Source organism: Spea bombifrons, chromosome 2 (genome assembly GCF_027358695.1).
Source record: "Spea bombifrons isolate aSpeBom1 chromosome 2, aSpeBom1.2.pri, whole genome shotgun sequence".
Taxonomy (NCBI): domain Eukaryota; kingdom Metazoa; phylum Chordata; class Amphibia; order Anura; family Pelobatidae; genus Spea; species Spea bombifrons.
In genome coordinates this window covers 125,943,992-125,963,904 of record NC_071088.1, presented here as the reverse complement: position 1 = coordinate 125,963,904, position 19,913 = coordinate 125,943,992, and the positions used below count along the sequence as shown (strand labels likewise).

The following is a 19,913-nucleotide window of genomic DNA, read 5'->3' as shown; positions in this document are numbered from 1 at the left end:
TATTCCTTGATAATTCATAAAAAGTGACATCATAAAACTGCGTGTTGTCATTTCGCAGTATGCATCACTTGGGTTGATGTCATTGATTCTATTACTGCTCATGAGGGCAATTGCTTGTTGCCCTTATCCTGAATCTGCCCAATTGACAAATTATGTCATGTGTCCTTGCTTGTCCTTCCGAGGTGGGGTTTTTTTTTTTCGCCTGGGCCAAGACGATATTTCTATACAGACTTGAAAATTTATATTATTGGGTAAGGAACACTTGCCAATAATCCAGCAGTGAGATACAAAGAGTGCGATGCATTGTAGAATGTTCTGTGAAATAATAGCAATTGTCTTTTGGTTTTTCCTGCAATTAATTACTCTTTCCATTTTTCTTGAACAAAAAATGCACATATGTTAATTAACTACACAAGTGTCATTTTTACTCGCATTGTAAATTTTGTGTAAAAAAGAAAAACCCTCACAAATGTAATCTCCTATGTATTCCCTCCTATTCAGTTTATGCAAGTAAAATGATGTCAAGAAATGTGTGCCTCATCTCATTCAACCCCCCAAGTCCTCTGCTTCATTATTCATGGTTAAAATGTCCATCTACTTGTCAACTGAACTCAGCATGATTCCTCCTGGAATTCTACTGGATTTAATATAAAAAGTAAAGACACCAGCAGAGCTCGACCGAATCGCCCCGGGACCGGCGGCTGTAGAGAACTGCTGAGTTCTTGTTGATTTAAGGAGAAACGCTCTTTTAAGTTAACTCACTGTCATCTTGGCCAAAGTTTGGACTGCGAAGAGCTCTTTGAAGCACCGGAGAAGCATCGCCTTTATTAAATCAGCCAAAGAATTTAAAACATGGCTTTACACGCATCATATATCTTCAATTACCAGCTTATTTAGTATATTGGTGGTTTGTTTTCCTTATAATTTTCAGCAGGGCACAGAGGATAAATTATACCCCCTGTATTGTATTTCTGAGCTAGCATTTCACAGGACACAGTTGCACCCATCACTCAAACTGCCCCCCCAACCACCTCGGGTTAACTCAGGCAGAATACAACATGATGACCCCTACCCCACATCAGAACACGTAGGATTAACCCATTCATACGCCTGATGCATGAGTACGATTTTGGGTAACAGCATACAACCACAAATTAATTTATCCTATTCCTTGGCATGAGCCGACTACGGAAAGGTAGGCATCTGTAACGCTTGAAGAATAAGCCGGCTATTCGTAAATAGCTAATAATACCGTTTCGATTTTTCTTTAAAAGTCTAACTAAATCGGAAAATTCTTCCCTGATGCATCCTAAAAAAAATATGCAAGAATATACCGGCTATTTATTTTATTCACACTTTTTTCTGTCCAATCAGATGTATTCGGATTTCAAAACAGAGAATAGAGAGGAATTATAGTAGACTTTAATAATAAGCAATTCGTTATTATTTTTAGCTATGGTTTATTATACTTAAACATTACACGTGAAAAAAGATATTGGAGGTATGCTTTCATTTGGCTTAAATATTTCCTTGTGGTAAAAGGGGGTAATCTGAACCTATACTATGCTCCTTCCCCAACCATTAAATAATAAATTACTCATACATAGGATTGGACTGAATTTGGATTAAAAATAGATCGAGGGGGACAACGGGGAGCCGGTTAGGTAGGCAAAGAAATCGTTGATACACGATGTATACAGTTACCTAGAGAATTCCAGAACGTTAAGTATTTCAAAGCTCTGTTCCTTTCCCATCTAGGCAAAAATGGAAAAAAAAATGAAAAAATTACAAGGTTTAGTTTATTTTCAAGTAAATTGCAGAATATAACAAGAATATTGAGGTAAGAGCGCCACCTTCTGACAAACTAAAAAAAAAAGCATCGCAAAGGGACAAAATAGGCTTTATTCTTATTATTTATTTTGAAGCTTTCTTAAATATTTGTAGATTATTTAACAAGTAGTATTTTAAATGCCATTATGTATCATAAATAAATCAGGTTTACCAACATATTTAAGTAGCTCGTATATAAGGACTGCTCAAGATGCTGAAAAAGAATTCTTAAACTGAAATGATTCAATGTAAATTAATGTTCTTATTATTTTTTTTATTAAAATCTGAGTAAAGAGCACATACATGGTAAAACGAGGGGTTAAATGTACAGTGTATATAGTACACATAATACATAGGACATATTTCGGCTGGATGCCCTAAATCATAGTTTGTTATTATAATAAAGGACACTTCACGTATGATCTTCCTATGCTATCCCGTGTTACCGTATACACTCACATACATGCTGCTACATCAGTCATTTTCTTTAACGTGTGACTTTTTTATATATTTTATTTTGTTTGAAGAGGTCAATTAAACTCTAAACTGTACATAGTATGGATATAAAGTGCGCTAAAGTTAAACTACATGGTATTTAACACCTACGAGTACAACTACATACAGCATTTATGGACATTTTCTACTTCAAACAGTTCCGCTAATGCGCTTGCTTTTTATTTAATGTACACTTTCTTTGTAGAACAGAGGGTTAAAGTATCTTTCAATAACCCATGTCCTCGGTGCCTTAACACCTGGAAGGTTATGTTATGCTTGGCACCTTCTACGGCAGAGGCCTTAATGTTCCTGATGATAACGCTTATAGCATTGCAATAATATTATATATAAGTGCAAATTATCAAATCTCTAAACCCGCACTGAGATAACACACACATGCTGTAAACCAGAAAACTCTCTGTGATGATGATAAAGAGACTTTGAAGCATAGCAGGGACCACATACAGTACATGTGCTTGTGTACTGCTGTCTTCAGATACATGCTATCTAGGGGTTAACATCTTGCCGTGCCAAGGAAGGATACATTACCCGCCATCCCGTTTATCACTGGACTCACCAGCAGAACATTATATATTGTAATATAACATGATTATATATTATGATATTATTATATGTCCAGACTATATAGCTACATAGTGTCATTTTCTGGAGCATTATGGTAATCACATGCTTTGCTGTCTTTATAACCAGGAAAAAAATCCCATCTTACTGAAAAAAAGTTACGGTTATGTCATTTACGGTTATGACACACTCTTCATTCTAAATAAAAACTAGCAATATAAACACTATTATAGAGTGCTAATTTTACCAATTAAGTGTTATTTTCTTATCTGATTATGCACTTAATATATCTATAGTGACAGTTTACAACTGACAATTAGACATACGCTGAAGGGCTTATTCACTAAAGAGAGCTTGTGATTTCAAATCCCCGCTCTTCACTTTTCATTAGAAAGGTCATCCCTAGAACATTTCTCAAGCAAGAAGCTCAGGGGGTAACTGAACTATACATTACACAGGGCAAGCCAAACTGCTCCTGGGGCAGGAGCTCACTGAGGTTGACCTTTTATAATGTACAATGAGGTCAAGGAGCTGAAACACAATGTTCCTGAAAGATCCTGTCAACTCTCCCCTTAGTGAATAAACCCTTTGAGAGTACCGATGAGTTCTCGTTTATACTTACAGCATCAATAATGACTGAATGCGGAGTCCGACCAGTGAAGGTGTAACCCAACTTTCTTGCACCTTTTACTAATGCTCCCTCATCTGTAGAAATAAAAGGGAGTCCAAATAAATGTAATAGTTTGGTTTACGCAGGTTATGCAGTTTAGTAAGAGAGAGGAGGAACAAAATAGATCAACGGGACTGTAACTTGTGCCCTGTGTTCTGAGATGAAATGATTGTTGGATCTTATTTTCTTCCATGGACCTGAGAAGCAGCGTTTAGAAGTTAGTTGTGCTAATCTCTTCCACAATATCAGTGCAGAGAAGCCATGAATATATTTGCACGTTTTCTATTTCTTGAAGGAGCATACAAATGATCCACCCTTCAACAATTAGACCTTCTGGACTGCCAAATGAATCTGTGCTTCCAAACACTGATTCTCCAAGAAGAGCAAGAGGGGTTCTAATCAAACAAGAACTGGATTCGTATTTGTATTATTATTATTTAATTCTTTATTTCAATCTTCCTCTTAAGCCAACGCTGACCTGGAGAAGAAGCTTGGTAGATGATGTTATCTCCATCCTTTTCCGGGACTACAGTGTGACACACAGCCAGCAAAGTCAAGAATTCTCGAATCACAGCTGCTGAAGGCTAAAAAAACAAAACACAAAAATAGTCGGGGTATCACCAAAATGTTATAATCCGCTCTCCAAAACCTATGTTCCTTCCATCGTACCCCTCTTTTACCTCCTAATAGATTGTAAGCTCACAAGAGCAGGGCCCCTTTCCTCCTTCTATACCCGCATGTCTTAACACGTGATAATCTTATAGTCAAGTTATACGTTGTCAGTTATAATGTCATTGTTAAATTTCACTGCTGGTGCTCTATAAATAAATGTAATGTCATGTCATAAATAAATATATATATATATATATATTATTTTTATTTTTTATTATTTTTTTATTGTTATTTTGCTCAAATAACATACTTTATAATTATGACATGTGGTATTTTTCACTACTTCGGATACAACAACCTTTTTCTGATTAAGTACAAAAGCATTCCGAACGGGTGAGCAACCCCTACCCGAGCGCAGGATTAAAGGTATATGCTAGACAGCCGCCATTCTTCCTCTGTACAGACTGATACCCCGTCGCCTCTTACTGTGAAGTCCTATCATTTTAAAAATATGAAGACAGCGTGTAGCAAGCTTCTCTATTATATATAAGGTTTCTTTTATATTTTTGGTCTGAGGTCCACCTTAAGAGGTAAGATTTGATTTGGGTTTCTGCTGTCACGTCCATCATATACAGCGCACTAATTTCCGACAGATGTGCTGGATGTATTGGCATTAGGATACATTCTATAGGGCCAAAGGGGAAAAATACTCGCGGGTCAAAGGCAAAGCATTATATACCATAAGGATTACTCTGCGTTACCTAGAAGGAAAGCTATGTGTGTGTAAGTAACACTATAGATAAGGGAAAGCCTTATGCCACGAGCTACGACAGTCCCCAAGCTGTCAGAATCACCTCTGGTGAACATTATTACATTCCCAACGAACGTTCTTCATCGATAGCAGATCTCATGCGGGGACGCAGCAGGAGGCACGCCTAACGCTAACGCGTGATATGTAACCTTATATATCTAGACACTTCCATCAGACAAGGAATGCTCCAGATGCCATCCACCCAAACCGTAAGCATCACTTGGACATAAGCGCCCGTAGCCTTCGCAGGCTCATAAATCACTCCGCTGCCCTGTCCTGTCACAAGTAATTACCAAGTCATCCAGAGTCTCCGAGCGCCATTCCAGTGAGATAAATACATATTAGTCTGATTTCTAGTTTTATCAAAAACAGTAGTTCTGGCAGAAACAAAGCATATTTAATGGTATCTAAATGTCAATAACTAGTTGAAAGTTAACCCCTTAAGGCCCGGGGCTATTTTATCCTAAAGAACCAGAGCATTCTTTTTGTTTTTTGTATATATCCTAAACCGTTTTTTCCTTTTTCTCATTTAGTGCATCTGCACAAATTATAGATAATTTAGATTTTTTTGGGGGAAATTAGAAAAACACACTTATTCACAGTTTTACAGCTGTTTAAATTATACACAGTTAATGCAAATGGGGAAAAAAATGGGATTTGGAAACCACCCTGTATTCCTATGTTCATATAATATTTTCATTTATTGAACTTTTTTCTTTTTTACCTAACTAACCATAAACCTAATTCTAATTACCCAAAAGCTAACCACTGAGCACACTGACTGCACACTATAAACTAGAAAATGAACCCCTTAGGAACAAGTTTAAAAAACTGTAAAATTAAAAAAAAATGTGTTTAAAAACCTGGGCTTGGGACAGTGAGAAGAGAGAGAAAATCCAGGCATAGCCTTGGCATCTGGTTGTATTGATGTGTGATTGGCTGCACGGAAATCGACTAAACAGTGGTGATCCGAAGGGCGCGTCGGTGTACCATGTATGTCATTGGTCACGTATGACCATGTTTTTATGAGGCAGGGTTTAACGCCATCAATACTGATATATAAAATAAAAAATGATATATCAGCAAATATCAAATGCAGAGTTTATGGCTAGACGTTTGTTCAATGTATTTATAGCTGTCCGATAAACATCTGATATCCAACCCTTGACAAAGGTGTTTTGTTCTCACATAGGTGGTCAATCTGTCCTGTATTGGTGCACTTTTCATCTTGTTTATTTGGTTATACACCTTTATATATATATATATATATATATATAACTTTTGGCATCATTATTGCTTGGAGGGCACTTATTTAGCGTAGCACCCTATTTCGCTTATTTTGTTCATTTGGTGTGCTGTTCTAATTCTTACATTTCTACAGCTCTACAAGGATCATTGTGATGTTTTGACGCTATCGCTGTTAAAGGGGAAATCCCACGAAAAACTGTTTCTTACTAGTGTCTGATTAACTATGAGATTTAAATGATTGTACTGTTTTCAGACAGCGGAGTATTAGCCATTTGTGTTTTAGCTCTGTCATCTTGGCCCCGTCTACCAGACAAACACCCTGACCCCTTATCATTTTGCCTTGTGGTAAACAATAGAATGACTGGATCTTAATCATCCCGACACTCATTAACGAATGACTATACAGGAACTGACTTTGTTTTTTACTGCAATGAAGAGTCAGCTCAGTGTGGTGTTTGAGCGGAAAAAGTCACACAAAATATCACATGGCTGACAGCAATGGCGGCCTCCAGGTCTGCAGATAAAGGAAGTTTATTGGAACAAAATGGAGTAAAGCCAAGTTTTTGTCAATACTGACCTAAATTACTGGATACAGCACTGGGGTTTATTTCCTTTTAATGCCAAGACCCACATTGTATATGTATGAATCTGCTGGTGCTCCAAAAGTGAATGCAGGTCTCTTCTCCGATCATTGACTTGTCATTGAGTTACGGAAGTAATGAGATTGATGTAACTCAACAACACTCGACAAGCCAACACGGAAGCCACGTGCTCGTTCACTCTGCTGAGAACCTTACTCTGTAAATAAATTCTTCTGCCATCCTATAACATCTCCCCCTCCACCAGGAAACCATAGAGAATATTGTCTGAAACATTAAAATACTTACACTGTCACTTTCAATGTTCTGAAATAGTTTGGGATCGTCAAAGTCACATGACTCGCTGGTAGTCGGCAACTGGCTACGGAATAAAAACAAAATATCATATCAACAAAAAGTTATTTCAATTTCCAACATAACAGCATTAGATGTTCAAACACTTTGTTAATGGACTATCAATCCCATCATCCCTGATTAAAAACAGACATCGGAGGCTTAATTTTAGGGCTACTCGAGTTATGTCCACATCCAAACAACTGTTGTCGTCCCAGACAAAGGCTTTAGAAGGGAAATTACCATCATGACTATATTCATGAATTACATTTCCTACAGAATCGGGCTTTTGTTTTTCCATCAATGTCATTTTTAATCAGGAATGATCAGGGACTTAACAAGGGGGAAACAACAATATGGGGAGGAATAATCATTCAGAGCCTGAGAACAGGAAGTTAAGATGCCTTTTCCTGTGGTATACACATACAGTGGCTTTTCATATTATATATATATATATATATAGTTTAATCTGTAATCACAGTAACATGGGTTTATTAAGTATAAAAATGTCAGTTTTTAGTTTTTTTGTAATAGTTTTTAGGGCATGAGAATTACTTTGGCGTTAAGGATCTCATTGGACATCCAATGTGATGGTTACAATATGCATCCACTAATTAATTAAACCTTCGTGGACAGAGCCAAGTAAAATTTGAAGTTATTTGTCCCAAAAGGAAAATGTGGTCTACCTCCATTGAGTCATGTAATTAGCGCTAATAAACAATCCGTTTCTATCAATTGCATCCTGTTCCATTAAATAATTATGTTTCTTTAACGTTGTGAATTTTAACCATTTCTACACACTCTCAACTTATATCAGAGGTGGCGAAGTGCAGACTAGAACCCCCATAACATTTGGTATGTCTCAATCACAATGTGCGATTGCAGAGGTCCAAGGGCGACAAGGACACAGCAGGCTGATAACCTGGGAAGGCCACTGGAGGACAACCCGATCAGACACTCGCATCTGCTGCTCATCATGCGAACACATTAGTGTGCTGCGTTGCTTCCCCAGCACTGTGGGTCAATGTTTCCAATCTTCTGCATTTGGCCACGCCCATTTCCCACCCAGGTTCTGCCCACTTCCCACCCAGGTTCTGCCCATTTCCCACCCAGGTTCTGCCCACTTCCCACCCAGGTTCTGCCAATTTCCCATTTTTTACTATGCAAAAGCTTTTTTTTTTTTAAAGTACAAATACAAATGTTATAAATTCTGCATACGGTTCTGGTGTCACAAAACATGATTTACCAGGTTTGTAGCTCATAGATACATACAAATTATAGATGGGGAAGCACAACTGTATAAACAGATTACAGGGCTGTATTTTATGATAACGGGGTCCTGTGCAAACCCTTCCCTAGTGCAAAACAGACATCATACAGATCTTGTTAGGTCATAATCCAAAACTAGAGGATCAGAGGCTTAGAAGTAAATAAGTATTACTTTACTGGGAGGGTTGTAGATATGTGGAATAGCCTTGCAGCAGAAATGGTAGAGGCTAATACAGCGAGGGGATTTTAACATGCATGGGATAGCCATAAAGCTATCCTGAATCAAAGACAAGACCAAGGACTGATTCAGGAAAAATGGGCAGACTAGATGGGCTGCGTGGCTCGCATGTCAAACTCTGTTAATATGCAACATATGTACCTGCTGCCGGCAGCCGTGGCGCCGTGACCCACAGCGATCCCTCCGTTCAAAGAAATGCTTGAATCAAGGGCAATGATCAAGGGTAAAAGGGGTAGTTGTTCCATGGCTAGGGTTACCATAGGGGCCCAAAGCAGCTGTTCCTGGGCCACCATCAGCTTGCTATGTAATGGAGTTACCCCCCTAAACGTCCAGTGAAGCCTCTGATTATAAATATTCCAATAAGCACTGGAAACCAACACTGACATCTGTTTATAGGGCTCTAAAAAGCTTCACGTGGATCAGGCAGCTGCTCATGTCTACGTAAACTTTTCAGATCCCAAAGGAGACATTTCGGACGAAGGTAAATGGAGAAGTTAGATCCAACATTTCAGAAAGTATGGAGTCTCTGACCACTGACAACAGTGTGTCCAATGTTCAGCTAACACACGTGCCAAGAAAGGACCTACGCCTCGTACCGGGACTCACACATCCTACTGACTTCTAATTCTAACCATGGTGAATAAGTGATCTATGGCAGCATCTGTGAATAAGTAAAAATCTTTTTAAAAAAAATGTTTTATCAATGATGAAATAGCCGTGCGCTGCCAACCCTTCCTCATATATAAAGGTAAAAAGTCATTAAACCTCTTAGGAAGGATAGCATCCCGCGTTAAGGTTTATTTGCATTGCGATGGTCCTTTTTATCGATGCAGGCGCTTGGATATAAAATAAACACGCTAGTCTGAAATGTGAAAGTGGATTCTATCTGTAGGCTGCCAGGAGCTCTATAAGCTCTATAAGACTACTTTGCAGGGTTCCCTGGCACTAGATTAAGCAAAAAAGTAATTATGTGTAAAGAATAAACAAGAAGATTAAAGTCATTTTATTATACAAATATATGAATTTGCCAGGACTTATGTATTTCTTAAAGCAGCTCATTGGAAATGGAAGAAACAGAAATGTCTAACACTTACTATAGAAAGTCATATAAATAGGCCAAGAAAGACTTTATAACAAAAGGAAGGAATAGATGTTTTATTCCACAAATCTTATGGGGGGGGGAGCATTTCAGTTCTGGATTCTGTTCATTGTTATAACTGACATTGTTCAGTTATTATAGCCATATACAATTAATGATAACTATAATGCAGAGATTAGAAATAAGTCATCCTCACGTGAATTAACGCATTGTCAGTTACATGTGTCCTGCCAGTAAGGGGTTAAGCAATCTGGCACAGCTGAATGCAGAATGTTATTTTTGTCTTGCGTGTTCCCTGCGTGTTGGATGACACATGAGACATGAGACATGTATGCACTATGGCAGAGCTCTTCACGTGAGCTCCAAGAGTCCTCCTGCCTGGAGTACCTGCCGGGTTCCTGGTGCTGGGGCCCCACCATGATTAGTTACCATGTTATGCGTTCAAAAGAAAGCCAAAGGGGATAATTCATTGGCTTGAAAATGATCAAATTGGGCATGAAGTCCATACTGTGCCCATCTTCACAGAGCACCTTTCTCCTGTGTCGTAGCACCTCTGTAGACCCTCTCACCAGCAGATCTCTCTCTCTCTCTCTCTCTCTCTATATATATATATATATATATATATATATATATATATACAGCAAAGAGTCCATGTTTACAGGACAATACAATTCAGCAATGAGAATGGGAAGAGTGATTGTGAAGGGCTGTGGAGTCACATCTAGCATCACCTTCATTACCTCCTCACAGCTGCCAACATCAGTACAGAATTGTCACTATGCTCAGACACACAGGAGACATTGTGAAATGTATTTACCTGAAATCTTGAGAGGAACGTTCTCTTTCAAATTCTGGAAAGTGCCTTCAAGACATAAGAAGAAAGAACAACAGAAAACAATGTCAAACGATGCGGAAGATTTTTGGGGGAAAAAATGAACATTTTAAAAACCAATATAGTTGTATTGTTTCCTTATCTGCATTATGTCGGGTCCGACCCCGCTTATGAGTTACTTTGTACCTGTGATAAGCGAAGCATGTCTAACGTCTTAAAAAAGTAAACAAGTGTAGCTAAAAAAAAGCTGCTACAAAATCTGCTATATGATAACATTTTTGTAAAATTCCCAAATAGTAAGGTCTCGCCCAGGGGAGGGCTGGCAGCCTGAGGCCTGGGGGGCAAGTCAAGTGAAGTGGCTCCGCCACTTGTATTGTTTCCTTATCTGCATTATGTCGGGTCCGACCCCGCTTATGAGTTACTTTGTACCTGTGATAAGCGAAGCATGTCTAACGTCTTAAAAAAGTAAACAAGTGTAGCTAAAAAAAAGCTGCTACAAAATCTGCTATATGATAACATTTTTGTAAAATTCCCAAATAGTAAGGTCTCGCCCAGGGGAGGGCTGGCAGCCTGAGGCCTGGGGGGCAAGTCAAGTGAAGTGGCTCCGCCCCCTCGCACTCACCTTTCACCCCTCACGCTGCTCCCATCACTATGCGGCCATCAGACGGCTGGAAAACGTATCTAAACGGCCGCTGCGTGCTGATGCCACCGGCCGGAGCTACTTTAATCCTTTTTTTATTTATTTAATATGCCGGATCGGCTTGCCATATTAAAAATAAATAAATAAAGTATTAAAGTAGCGCCGGCCGGCAGCATCAGCACCCAGCGGCCGTTTAGATTCGATTTCCAACAATCTGATGGCCGCATAGTGATGGGAGCAGCGTGAGGGGTGAAAGGTGAGTGCAAGGGGGCGGAGCCACTTCACTTGAAAGTAGCGCCGGCGGCATCAGCACCCAGCGGCCGTTTAGATTAGATTTCGGGCGGCCTGGTCTCGCCCTACCATACGGGAAAGCTAGGTGAGGGCTTTGGGCACTGAGCTGGTATTGAGAGGTGTGGAGGGGTGTGACCAATGAATGTGCGCAACATCACAGGTAGGAGGAGCATCGGGTATATATAATCCCCGCTTTCAGCTCATTCAGACTTTTTGCCCCTGACAAAGCTGATGTTTGGCTCGGCAAAACCCGCACCAGGCCTGTTTATTTTCTAACTATTTAACCTCTTTCTGATTTCTGGTCGGCTCGAGGCTGACCTTTATATCGAGCATTACGTTCACTGAAGCCATGCTAGACAGCTTCTACCTCTTGTAGGGGAGGCAAGCATGCATTTCCTACATTTCATTAAATGTGAAGATAGTGACCTTATAGTAATTTATTGGTTTAGTACCCGTGAGGTTTTACAGCTATTAATGTTTCTTCAGCATCAACTTATCATACAGACCATTACAAATTTGTAGAATACGTATTGATAAATTTGTGTAGTAATTTTAGTGGCATATTAGCCTGGTTAGTTTGTAATCAATTAAAAGTTAGGGTTATTTTGGACATATTGTAGCGAGTTAAATCATATTGACTTTGATTATATTTACTTTGATTTACCCATTTGAAAATAATATGTGTCCTGGAAAACATCACTAATGTAATCACCAAAGTCCCGTCACATGATATTTATTGTCTTTAAGTAGCATACTTCCCAAGATTTCCAATGGACAAAGTGCTTAGAGGCATGGTGAATTTGGCAGCTATTAATCCAAGAAGGGGTCATGCAAAGAAAACAATATATTGTACATAATCCCTACAGCATGTAAAAAACTCTACATACCCATAAGTGATTCCTCCGATACTGCATTTCTTGAAGTTCATAATGTTGCAAGTTAATGTTCCAGTTTTGTCAGAAAATAAGTATTTCACCTAAAACATGGATTATAGAATCAGTGAACAGTTTACAGTGAGGAGGACCAAAGCAACAGAGTAATGATGCCTATTCACCATACGAGGGCAGTGTTTCCCATTCATTATAAACCGAATGGCTGCAAAGACTACAAGGGCTGATTAAGGGCAAGTCAATGATCAACAAGTAGATCTATCTATCAACCAAAGTTTAAGGATACGGATCAATAAACACAGAGAAAACTATTATTACTTCTATCAATACAAATAAGCTGTAGCAGAGTATATATAACGAGGGAACATGTTTCAGCCTAATTTTTTATAAAATAATAATCATTTTTTTAATGGAAAACCCAAAACATTTTGTTGTATAAGTCAGTGCGACTGGTATTAGAGTATGATTTCACATCCTTATGATATTTAGTGGAAGTAGACTTTGGGGATACGCAGACTGATTCGAGAGTGCGAACTCCCCTGTGCAGTTCCCTGTCCACTCAGTTCAGAATGCTGCACCAGACAGAATGCAACATACAGGACAGACACGGAAGACGCGGAACGGCTTTATACATTAAAATAAGAAGCTTTGTGTGCCAACCTGGCCAAGCTCTTCATTCAGGTTTGACGTTCTTGCCATTGCAGGTGTATCTGTTTCTGCATAATACATGTCTCTGTCCTGCAAAACAATTTACATATCAGTATAACATTCAAAAACATGTAATATGCTGTAATGATACAATGTTAAGATTATAGTTCAGTTTGTCAGAAACAATCATTTTTTTAATAACATGATAAGTCTATATTTTAAGTCAACATACCGTATTGGCTCGAATATAGGCCGCACTTTTTCCCCCACTTTAAGTCTTTAAAGTGGGGGTGCGGCCTATATTCGGGGTCTAGCGCCCGACGCCCGGGACATGCAGTCCCGGGCGCCGGGCAGGCAGCGGAGTAAGGATACAGATCCCCCGCAGCGGTGCAGGGGACCTGCATCCTACTGCCTGATACGCTCAGACAGCCTCCCCTGCCAGCACTTCCCACGGGGGGGGGGGGGTGCCGGCACGGGAGGTTGTCTAAGCGCATCGTGCGAACCTCCGCACGATGCGTTTTACCTCTGCCCCCCCCGGAATTACCGGAGCAGACTCCCGGGTGTCTTGCGGGGCCGCCAATACGCGTATACAACTTCCGGTGCCGGCACATCCAGTGCCGGCACCGGAAGTTGTATTGCGTAGATGTCCCCCGCAAGACCCCTGCTCCGGTAAGTCAGGGGGGGGCAGAGGAGGACAGTGGTAGCATATCTCGGGGAGGGAGGGCAGTGGTAGCGTATCTTGGGGAGGGAGGACAGTGGTAGCGTATCTCGGGGAGGGAGGGCAGTGGTAGCGTATCTCGGGGAGGGAGGGCAGTGGTAGCGTATCTCGGGGAGGGAGGGCAGTGGTAGCGTATCTCGGGGAGGGCAGTGGTAGCGTATCTCGGGGAGGGAGGACAGTGGTAGCATATCTCGGGGAGGGAGGACAGTGGCAGCATATCTCGGGGGGGGGCAGAGTGGCAGCATGTTTATTTGGTGCTTTTTTAAAGAAAAAAACTTTTTCTTTAAAAAAGCACCAAACTTTTAGGATGCGGCCTATATATGGGGGCGGCCTATATCCGAGCCAATACGGTATTAAATACTGTCAGTGGGGATGCTTTTCCAGGGGTAGACCACCGTACCGGCCTAATGGGCTCTCCTGTGAGCCACAGCCAGAGATCTCTCTTATCACTGGCTCATTTAAACTACAAAGGCCTGTGCTTAGCTGGCACAGACCTTTAAAGTATCTTTCCCTGCACGGCCTTGTGAGGTGGAGGATGTAACGTTATGTCATGGCTTTCAGGACGACACCTCCAACGACTGGAAGAGGAGCACCCCAACATCATAGAATCAGGGCTGGCTGGGGGTGCTGCATAAATACATCACTCTCTTTAAGGACTGTTTAATACTGCTACATGCAAAGCAGCCGAGTGTGAGTGCTGGTCCATTATGAATGTGTCCTTGATCGGGGCAAGGGGAGATGATTTCTCGAGCGAGATGCCCATATCTCTCAGGTACCCTGTATGATGCATCTGATCCTCAAGAAGGGAAGGAAAAATGATGACAGGACTAAACTTCTAAGAAGAAGGACGGTTTTACGTGGCTCAGCGGCCTGCCACATAATATAGGAGCAATAACTTAATCAGGCATCACATGTTTTGATTATTTCCATGATGTCCTTTAATATGACTTCTGTCTCTCCAAGCCATCTTGGAGCTGTACACAACAGCTATAGAGGCAGGTAGCCTCTTATCAAAAAAGTAGCCTCTACATAAAATGTAGCTATGGATACATGTGTAGCTTTGTTTTGTTTTTTAATAATAATTAATCATCCATTGATTACAGAACTCCACAGAGTTTGAGCCAAGCCAGGCAGCAGTAATCCCTTGTATTGTAAATGACTAAATGTTACTTCTTGCTCATACATGCACATCTTCTACTCACCCAGTTGATAAAGAGAGCCTGAGTAAACTTCACAACTTCCAGGGTCACCAGAAGACTAATAGGAATCAGGTTGTTATACAAAATAATGAAAGTCAGCAGGTTGTATCCAAAATTGCTCGATATTGCTTCTGTTGAAAGAAATATAAAGAATATGTTAGACTTCTTCTGACTCAATTTCTGCTTAAATGATGGTTCAAATATCAATTTGCAACTACCCATATGAAAACCATTCCTTTTCTGGGGATAAGGGAACATTCCCGCACTAGTTCCATATTTCATGAACACCAAAGCATTTTACTGCATGCAAATTGGTGCACGCAATCTTTACTTACGGAGATGAGGCTCTGCCACATTCTCAGCCTCCCCTGGAGTCCTCTTTATTAAAAGCAGGAAGGACACTTACAAATATTGTAGCACTTCCATTGAACCCAAGAGTAGTGACACCAAATAACATTTATGCTGGTTGAACAATGTGAACGCATGCGCCAATTACAATGAAAAATGGACTCCTAACATTTCTTTCAACATTTCCTTTCAACATAGACCCAATATAAACTATTATCTTTGACTGAATATTACATTTTCTATTGGGCTATATATATATATAAATGTTCCTTACAGTTTGCAATACCACCTACATCACTCCAAGGCTCATATAGTTAATGGGACTTAAACCTAATGAGGTTCAGGGACTTTCCTGACATTCTATCTAGAACCATTCCATCTGGAACTCAGAAAATGAAACAATGCATTTACACTGGGTACACTCCTGGTGGCCTGGAGTTCCCCTTGTTGCGTAAACGCTTATCACTGCTCATGTTATATATTTTTATTAGAAAATGCATGGTCTTCTGTACACAATCCACGTGAAAATATACTGTTCTAGCTGCACTTACAGATAATCCTGACTCAACCAACTCATCCCCATCCTAGCCGCCCTCTCCTACTGTTTCACTTCTCCCTCAACCACTGACTGGATTGTAACTCAGAAGAGCAGGGCCCTCTTCTCTTTTTGTATCGTGGGTTTGTTATCGTGGGTGATTTTAAACTATTTTACTGACTCTAACAGCGCTATGAAATCTGCTGGCGCTATATAAATAATGTAATATAATAAGGTTTACTGGTAGGAAATCCTAGGAAGCCTGCATTGAAGAGGAGCACCCACAGACAAACATACGGCTTTAAACCAAAAAAGAAAGACACCCAACCCCTCCCTAGTCAAAGTATTCTTACTGTATTCAACCACACCTGACATACATAAGTTAGTTCATGTGCAGCACCTGATGGGTTCCACAAGCACATTATTTGCCCATACATTCAATGATTCTGTTGGGTTTGGCTGCCCATTTAATTCAATAATAAACTGTGTGTTCAGTGATTTCAGCCGATCCCAGGCCAGCTGAATTTAGTGGCTATAGTATACGCCGTGTTAATTACCTAGATTGTACTACAGACAGAGAGAATATGTCTCATAGTGAATGCCATTGCAGTATCATCAGTAACAGATATGCAAATAGTAGGTAAAAGAACAATCGGGTTGATTAGCACAGCGGTAGCATAGTTATTTTCTCATCTGACAAGTGAATAAATCTACTGTGGGATAAAATACATTTCCAAAGTCAACAAATTTCTAAATAGATTTGTAAGGTTTCACAATTTCCATAGCACACTGCTCTGTTATCTATATTTAGCCCAAACGTGGTGTAAAATGCCCATGTAGAATACTACAGTCAGCTTCATGTAAGGCTAACATACATACTGTGCTAGTGGCTTAACAACCCCAGAGAGCAACCAGAGAAACCTAAAGCAGTGATCCTGGATCCACGTTATATGTTCAAATAGAGAACAGCAGCCAAATTCCAAGGTAACGGCAGAAACGTAGGAAAAGTGGCATCCAGTGTTTAGGCAGTGAGGGTGGAGGAGAACAGAATTAGGAAAAGTAAGAAATAAGACAGGTACGACTTACACAAGGCCTGTAAGAGCTTTATACATTTCGTAAAGTCTAAATACCGTATTTGCTCGATTATAAGATGAGGTTTTTTTCAGAGCAAATGCTCTGAAAAATACCCCTCGTCTTATAATCGGGGTCGTCTTCTAATCAGACCTCAAATAGAGGTCTGATTAGGAGACTAAGATCCAGATCCCCCGCACCGCTGCAGGGGACCTGGATCCTCCTGTCGTCGCCCCCCCCCCCCTTACCGGTGCTTCCGGAGGTGAAGTTGGCAGCGGGGGTTTGTATGCGTCCGTCGCAAATACCTTCCCCGACTGTCAGAGATCAGAGTTCCAGAGTTCCTGATCTCTGACAGCCGGGGAAGGTATTTGCGACGGACGCATACAAACCCCCGCTGCCAACTCCACCTCCTTCCGGCTGCCGCGGAATGAGACGTCAACCCGCTGCCCCGGCAATACAGCAGGAAATTGGAAGCACCGGTAAGTAAGTAAGTAAGTGTGTGTGTGTGTGTGTGTGTAGGGCATTTCTGGAATGCCTTACACCCCTATATGCCACTCTGGCACTTAGGGGGTTAAAAGGCATATTATGGGGCAGAGTGGCATATAGGGAGGTATAAGGCATTTCAGGAGGCAGAGTGGCGTTAAGGGGGCATTTAATAGTGCACTCTGCCTCCTGAAATGCCTTATACCTCCCTATATGCCACTCTGCCCCATAATATGCCTTTTAACCCCCTAAATGCCAGAGTGGCATATAGGGGTATAAGGCATTTCTGGAGGCAGAGTGCTCTATATAATGCCTTTTAACTCCCTTAATGCCACTCTGCCTCCTCGAATGCCTTATACCTCCTTATATGCCACTCTGCCCCATAATATGCATTTTAACCCCCTAAATGCCAGAATGGGATATAGGGGTATAAGGCATTTCTGGAGGCAGAGTGGCACATAGGGGGTCAAATGGCATACCATGGGGCACAGTGGCATATAGAGGGTTAAAAGGCATATCATGGGCCACAGTGCCATATTGGTGTGGCAAGCCTGGGGGCAGATGTGCGTAACTGGGGGACAGGTTGGAAAATACAAGAAATAAAAACAAAAAAAAAATATTTTTCTCAATCATAGCTTTTATTAAAAAAAATAGTTTACATGAATTAACATTTACTGGTAAAACTTTTTTCCTTTAGGGTCGTCTTATATTCAGGCTTTTTCTTTTTTTCCTAAGTTAATATTCAGATTTTGGGGGGTCGTCTTATAATCAGGGTCGTCTTATAATCGAGCAAATACGGTAATAAACATAAATACCAAATGTAACAACTCAGTATGAGCCACAAACATTAACTAACGGATGGCTGACAAATAAGATTTCTATACTTATCAAATTATGCTTTCAATGCCAGATCACGATAACAAATGATGGATTACCATTACTGCCCAGATACCAGTTGGTTTCATCGTATTTTCTGTTCCATAACAAAGCTCCGACTGAGCTCACCAGAGCCATCACCAGAAGGATGCAGAATAGGACCAGGATTTGGACATTTGTCACTTTTTCCACGTTTGACCTTTTCAGGGGTGCTTTCGTCGAGTTCTGGATAACAAGACAAACATAAAAATATTCTTATAATATTGTTTGTAAAATGTGGATTGCTTTATGGAAAATAAGAATGCACTCATTGCATTCACAATCATTTAAGGCTTAACATTTATGGCACAAGGATAAAATGGGCATTATTGATCACACACAAAGAACTTCTGGAAGTTAATTCGGCTCATTGCTAACAGGTGTATAATATGAAGCACATAGGCAGCCATCCCCATAGACAAACATTGGCAGTGGAACGGGTCGTACTGAAGAGCTCAGTGACTTTAAACATGGGGCTGCCATAGGATGCCACCTTTTACCACAAGTCAGTTTGTGAAATACCCTGCTGGCTCTGTCTTGGTTCCCTGTAAGTGATATTATTGTGAATTGGAACCACGCAGAGCATAACAATCTCCTGTCCTGTGTAGCATCTCTCACTACAGAGTTACATGAAGTGATGAACTGCCCTTTGTAATCTGGAAGTCTGACAGACAGATCTAGGTTTGGTGGATGCCGGGAGAAAGCTACCTAGCGGAATGCATAGTGCCTACTGTAATATTTAGTGGAGGAGGGATAATGGTCTGGGGCTGTTTTCAGGGGTTGGTCTCCTGAGTTCCAGTGAAGGGTAAGGTTAATGCTATAGCATACAAAGACGTTTTAGACACTTATATTCTTCCAACGTTGTGGGAACAGTTTGAGGAAGACCCTTTTACATTTCATCATGACTGCGCACACAGCAAGGTCCATAAAGACATGGTTGGATGACTTTGGAGCAGAGAAACTTGAGTGGTCGTTGAACACCTTTGGGATGAACTGGAACACAGACTGTGAGCCAGACCTTCTCATCCAACATCAGTGCCTGACCTCACAAATACTCTTTTGGGTAAATGGGCACAAATTCCCACAGAAACACTCCAACATCTTGAGGAAAGCCTTCCACGAAGAGTGGAGGCTGTTATGGCTACAACTCTATATTAATGCCCATGGATTTGGAATGGGTTGCCCAACAAGCTCATATAAATGTGATGGGCAGGTGTCCACATACTTATGGTCATATAGTGTTCCAAAAAAATGGTACCATATAATATGTTTGTCAAATGTCACAAAAACTGTGCAGTGGGACTATAGATTTAAAATAGATATAAACATCATATTATATTATACTGTTATTATGTTATAATTTTAAATACAATCACAGTTATTATTTTATAAACATATTCTTATATATATTTTCGCTATGAGAGATTGTGTTACCTGCATAAGTTTGGTGTCGTGTCCTGTGTACACAACTATTCCCATTACCCACTGAGTGTTCCTTATCTGGGCACCTCTTAGTAAGATCTGGTCAGGTCCAACAGCAACAGGGCTAAAAGTAAA

The 19,913-nt window shown here is 40.5% G+C and overlaps 1 protein-coding gene across 1 annotated transcript in view; it reads right to left on the bottom strand.

Annotated features, from left to right (window-relative positions):
* Positions 1–19,913, bottom strand: part of ATP8A2 (ATPase phospholipid transporting 8A2) — a 240,413-nt gene that overhangs the window by 169,106 nt on the left and 51,394 nt on the right. Inside the window, exons 10-19 of the mRNA XM_053456407.1 lie at positions 19,791–19,902; positions 18,377–18,542; positions 15,008–15,135; positions 13,100–13,177; positions 12,437–12,525; positions 10,604–10,648; positions 7,136–7,208; positions 4,056–4,161; positions 3,530–3,612; positions 1,705–1,754 (exon numbers count right to left, since the gene is read on the bottom strand). Coding sequence (XP_053312382.1) covers positions 1,705–1,754; positions 3,530–3,612; positions 4,056–4,161; positions 7,136–7,208; positions 10,604–10,648; positions 12,437–12,525; positions 13,100–13,177; positions 15,008–15,135; positions 18,377–18,542; positions 19,791–19,902 — 930 coding nt within the window. The remainder of the gene's footprint in view (positions 1–1,704; positions 1,755–3,529; positions 3,613–4,055; positions 4,162–7,135; positions 7,209–10,603; positions 10,649–12,436; positions 12,526–13,099; positions 13,178–15,007; positions 15,136–18,376; positions 18,543–19,790; positions 19,903–19,913) is intronic.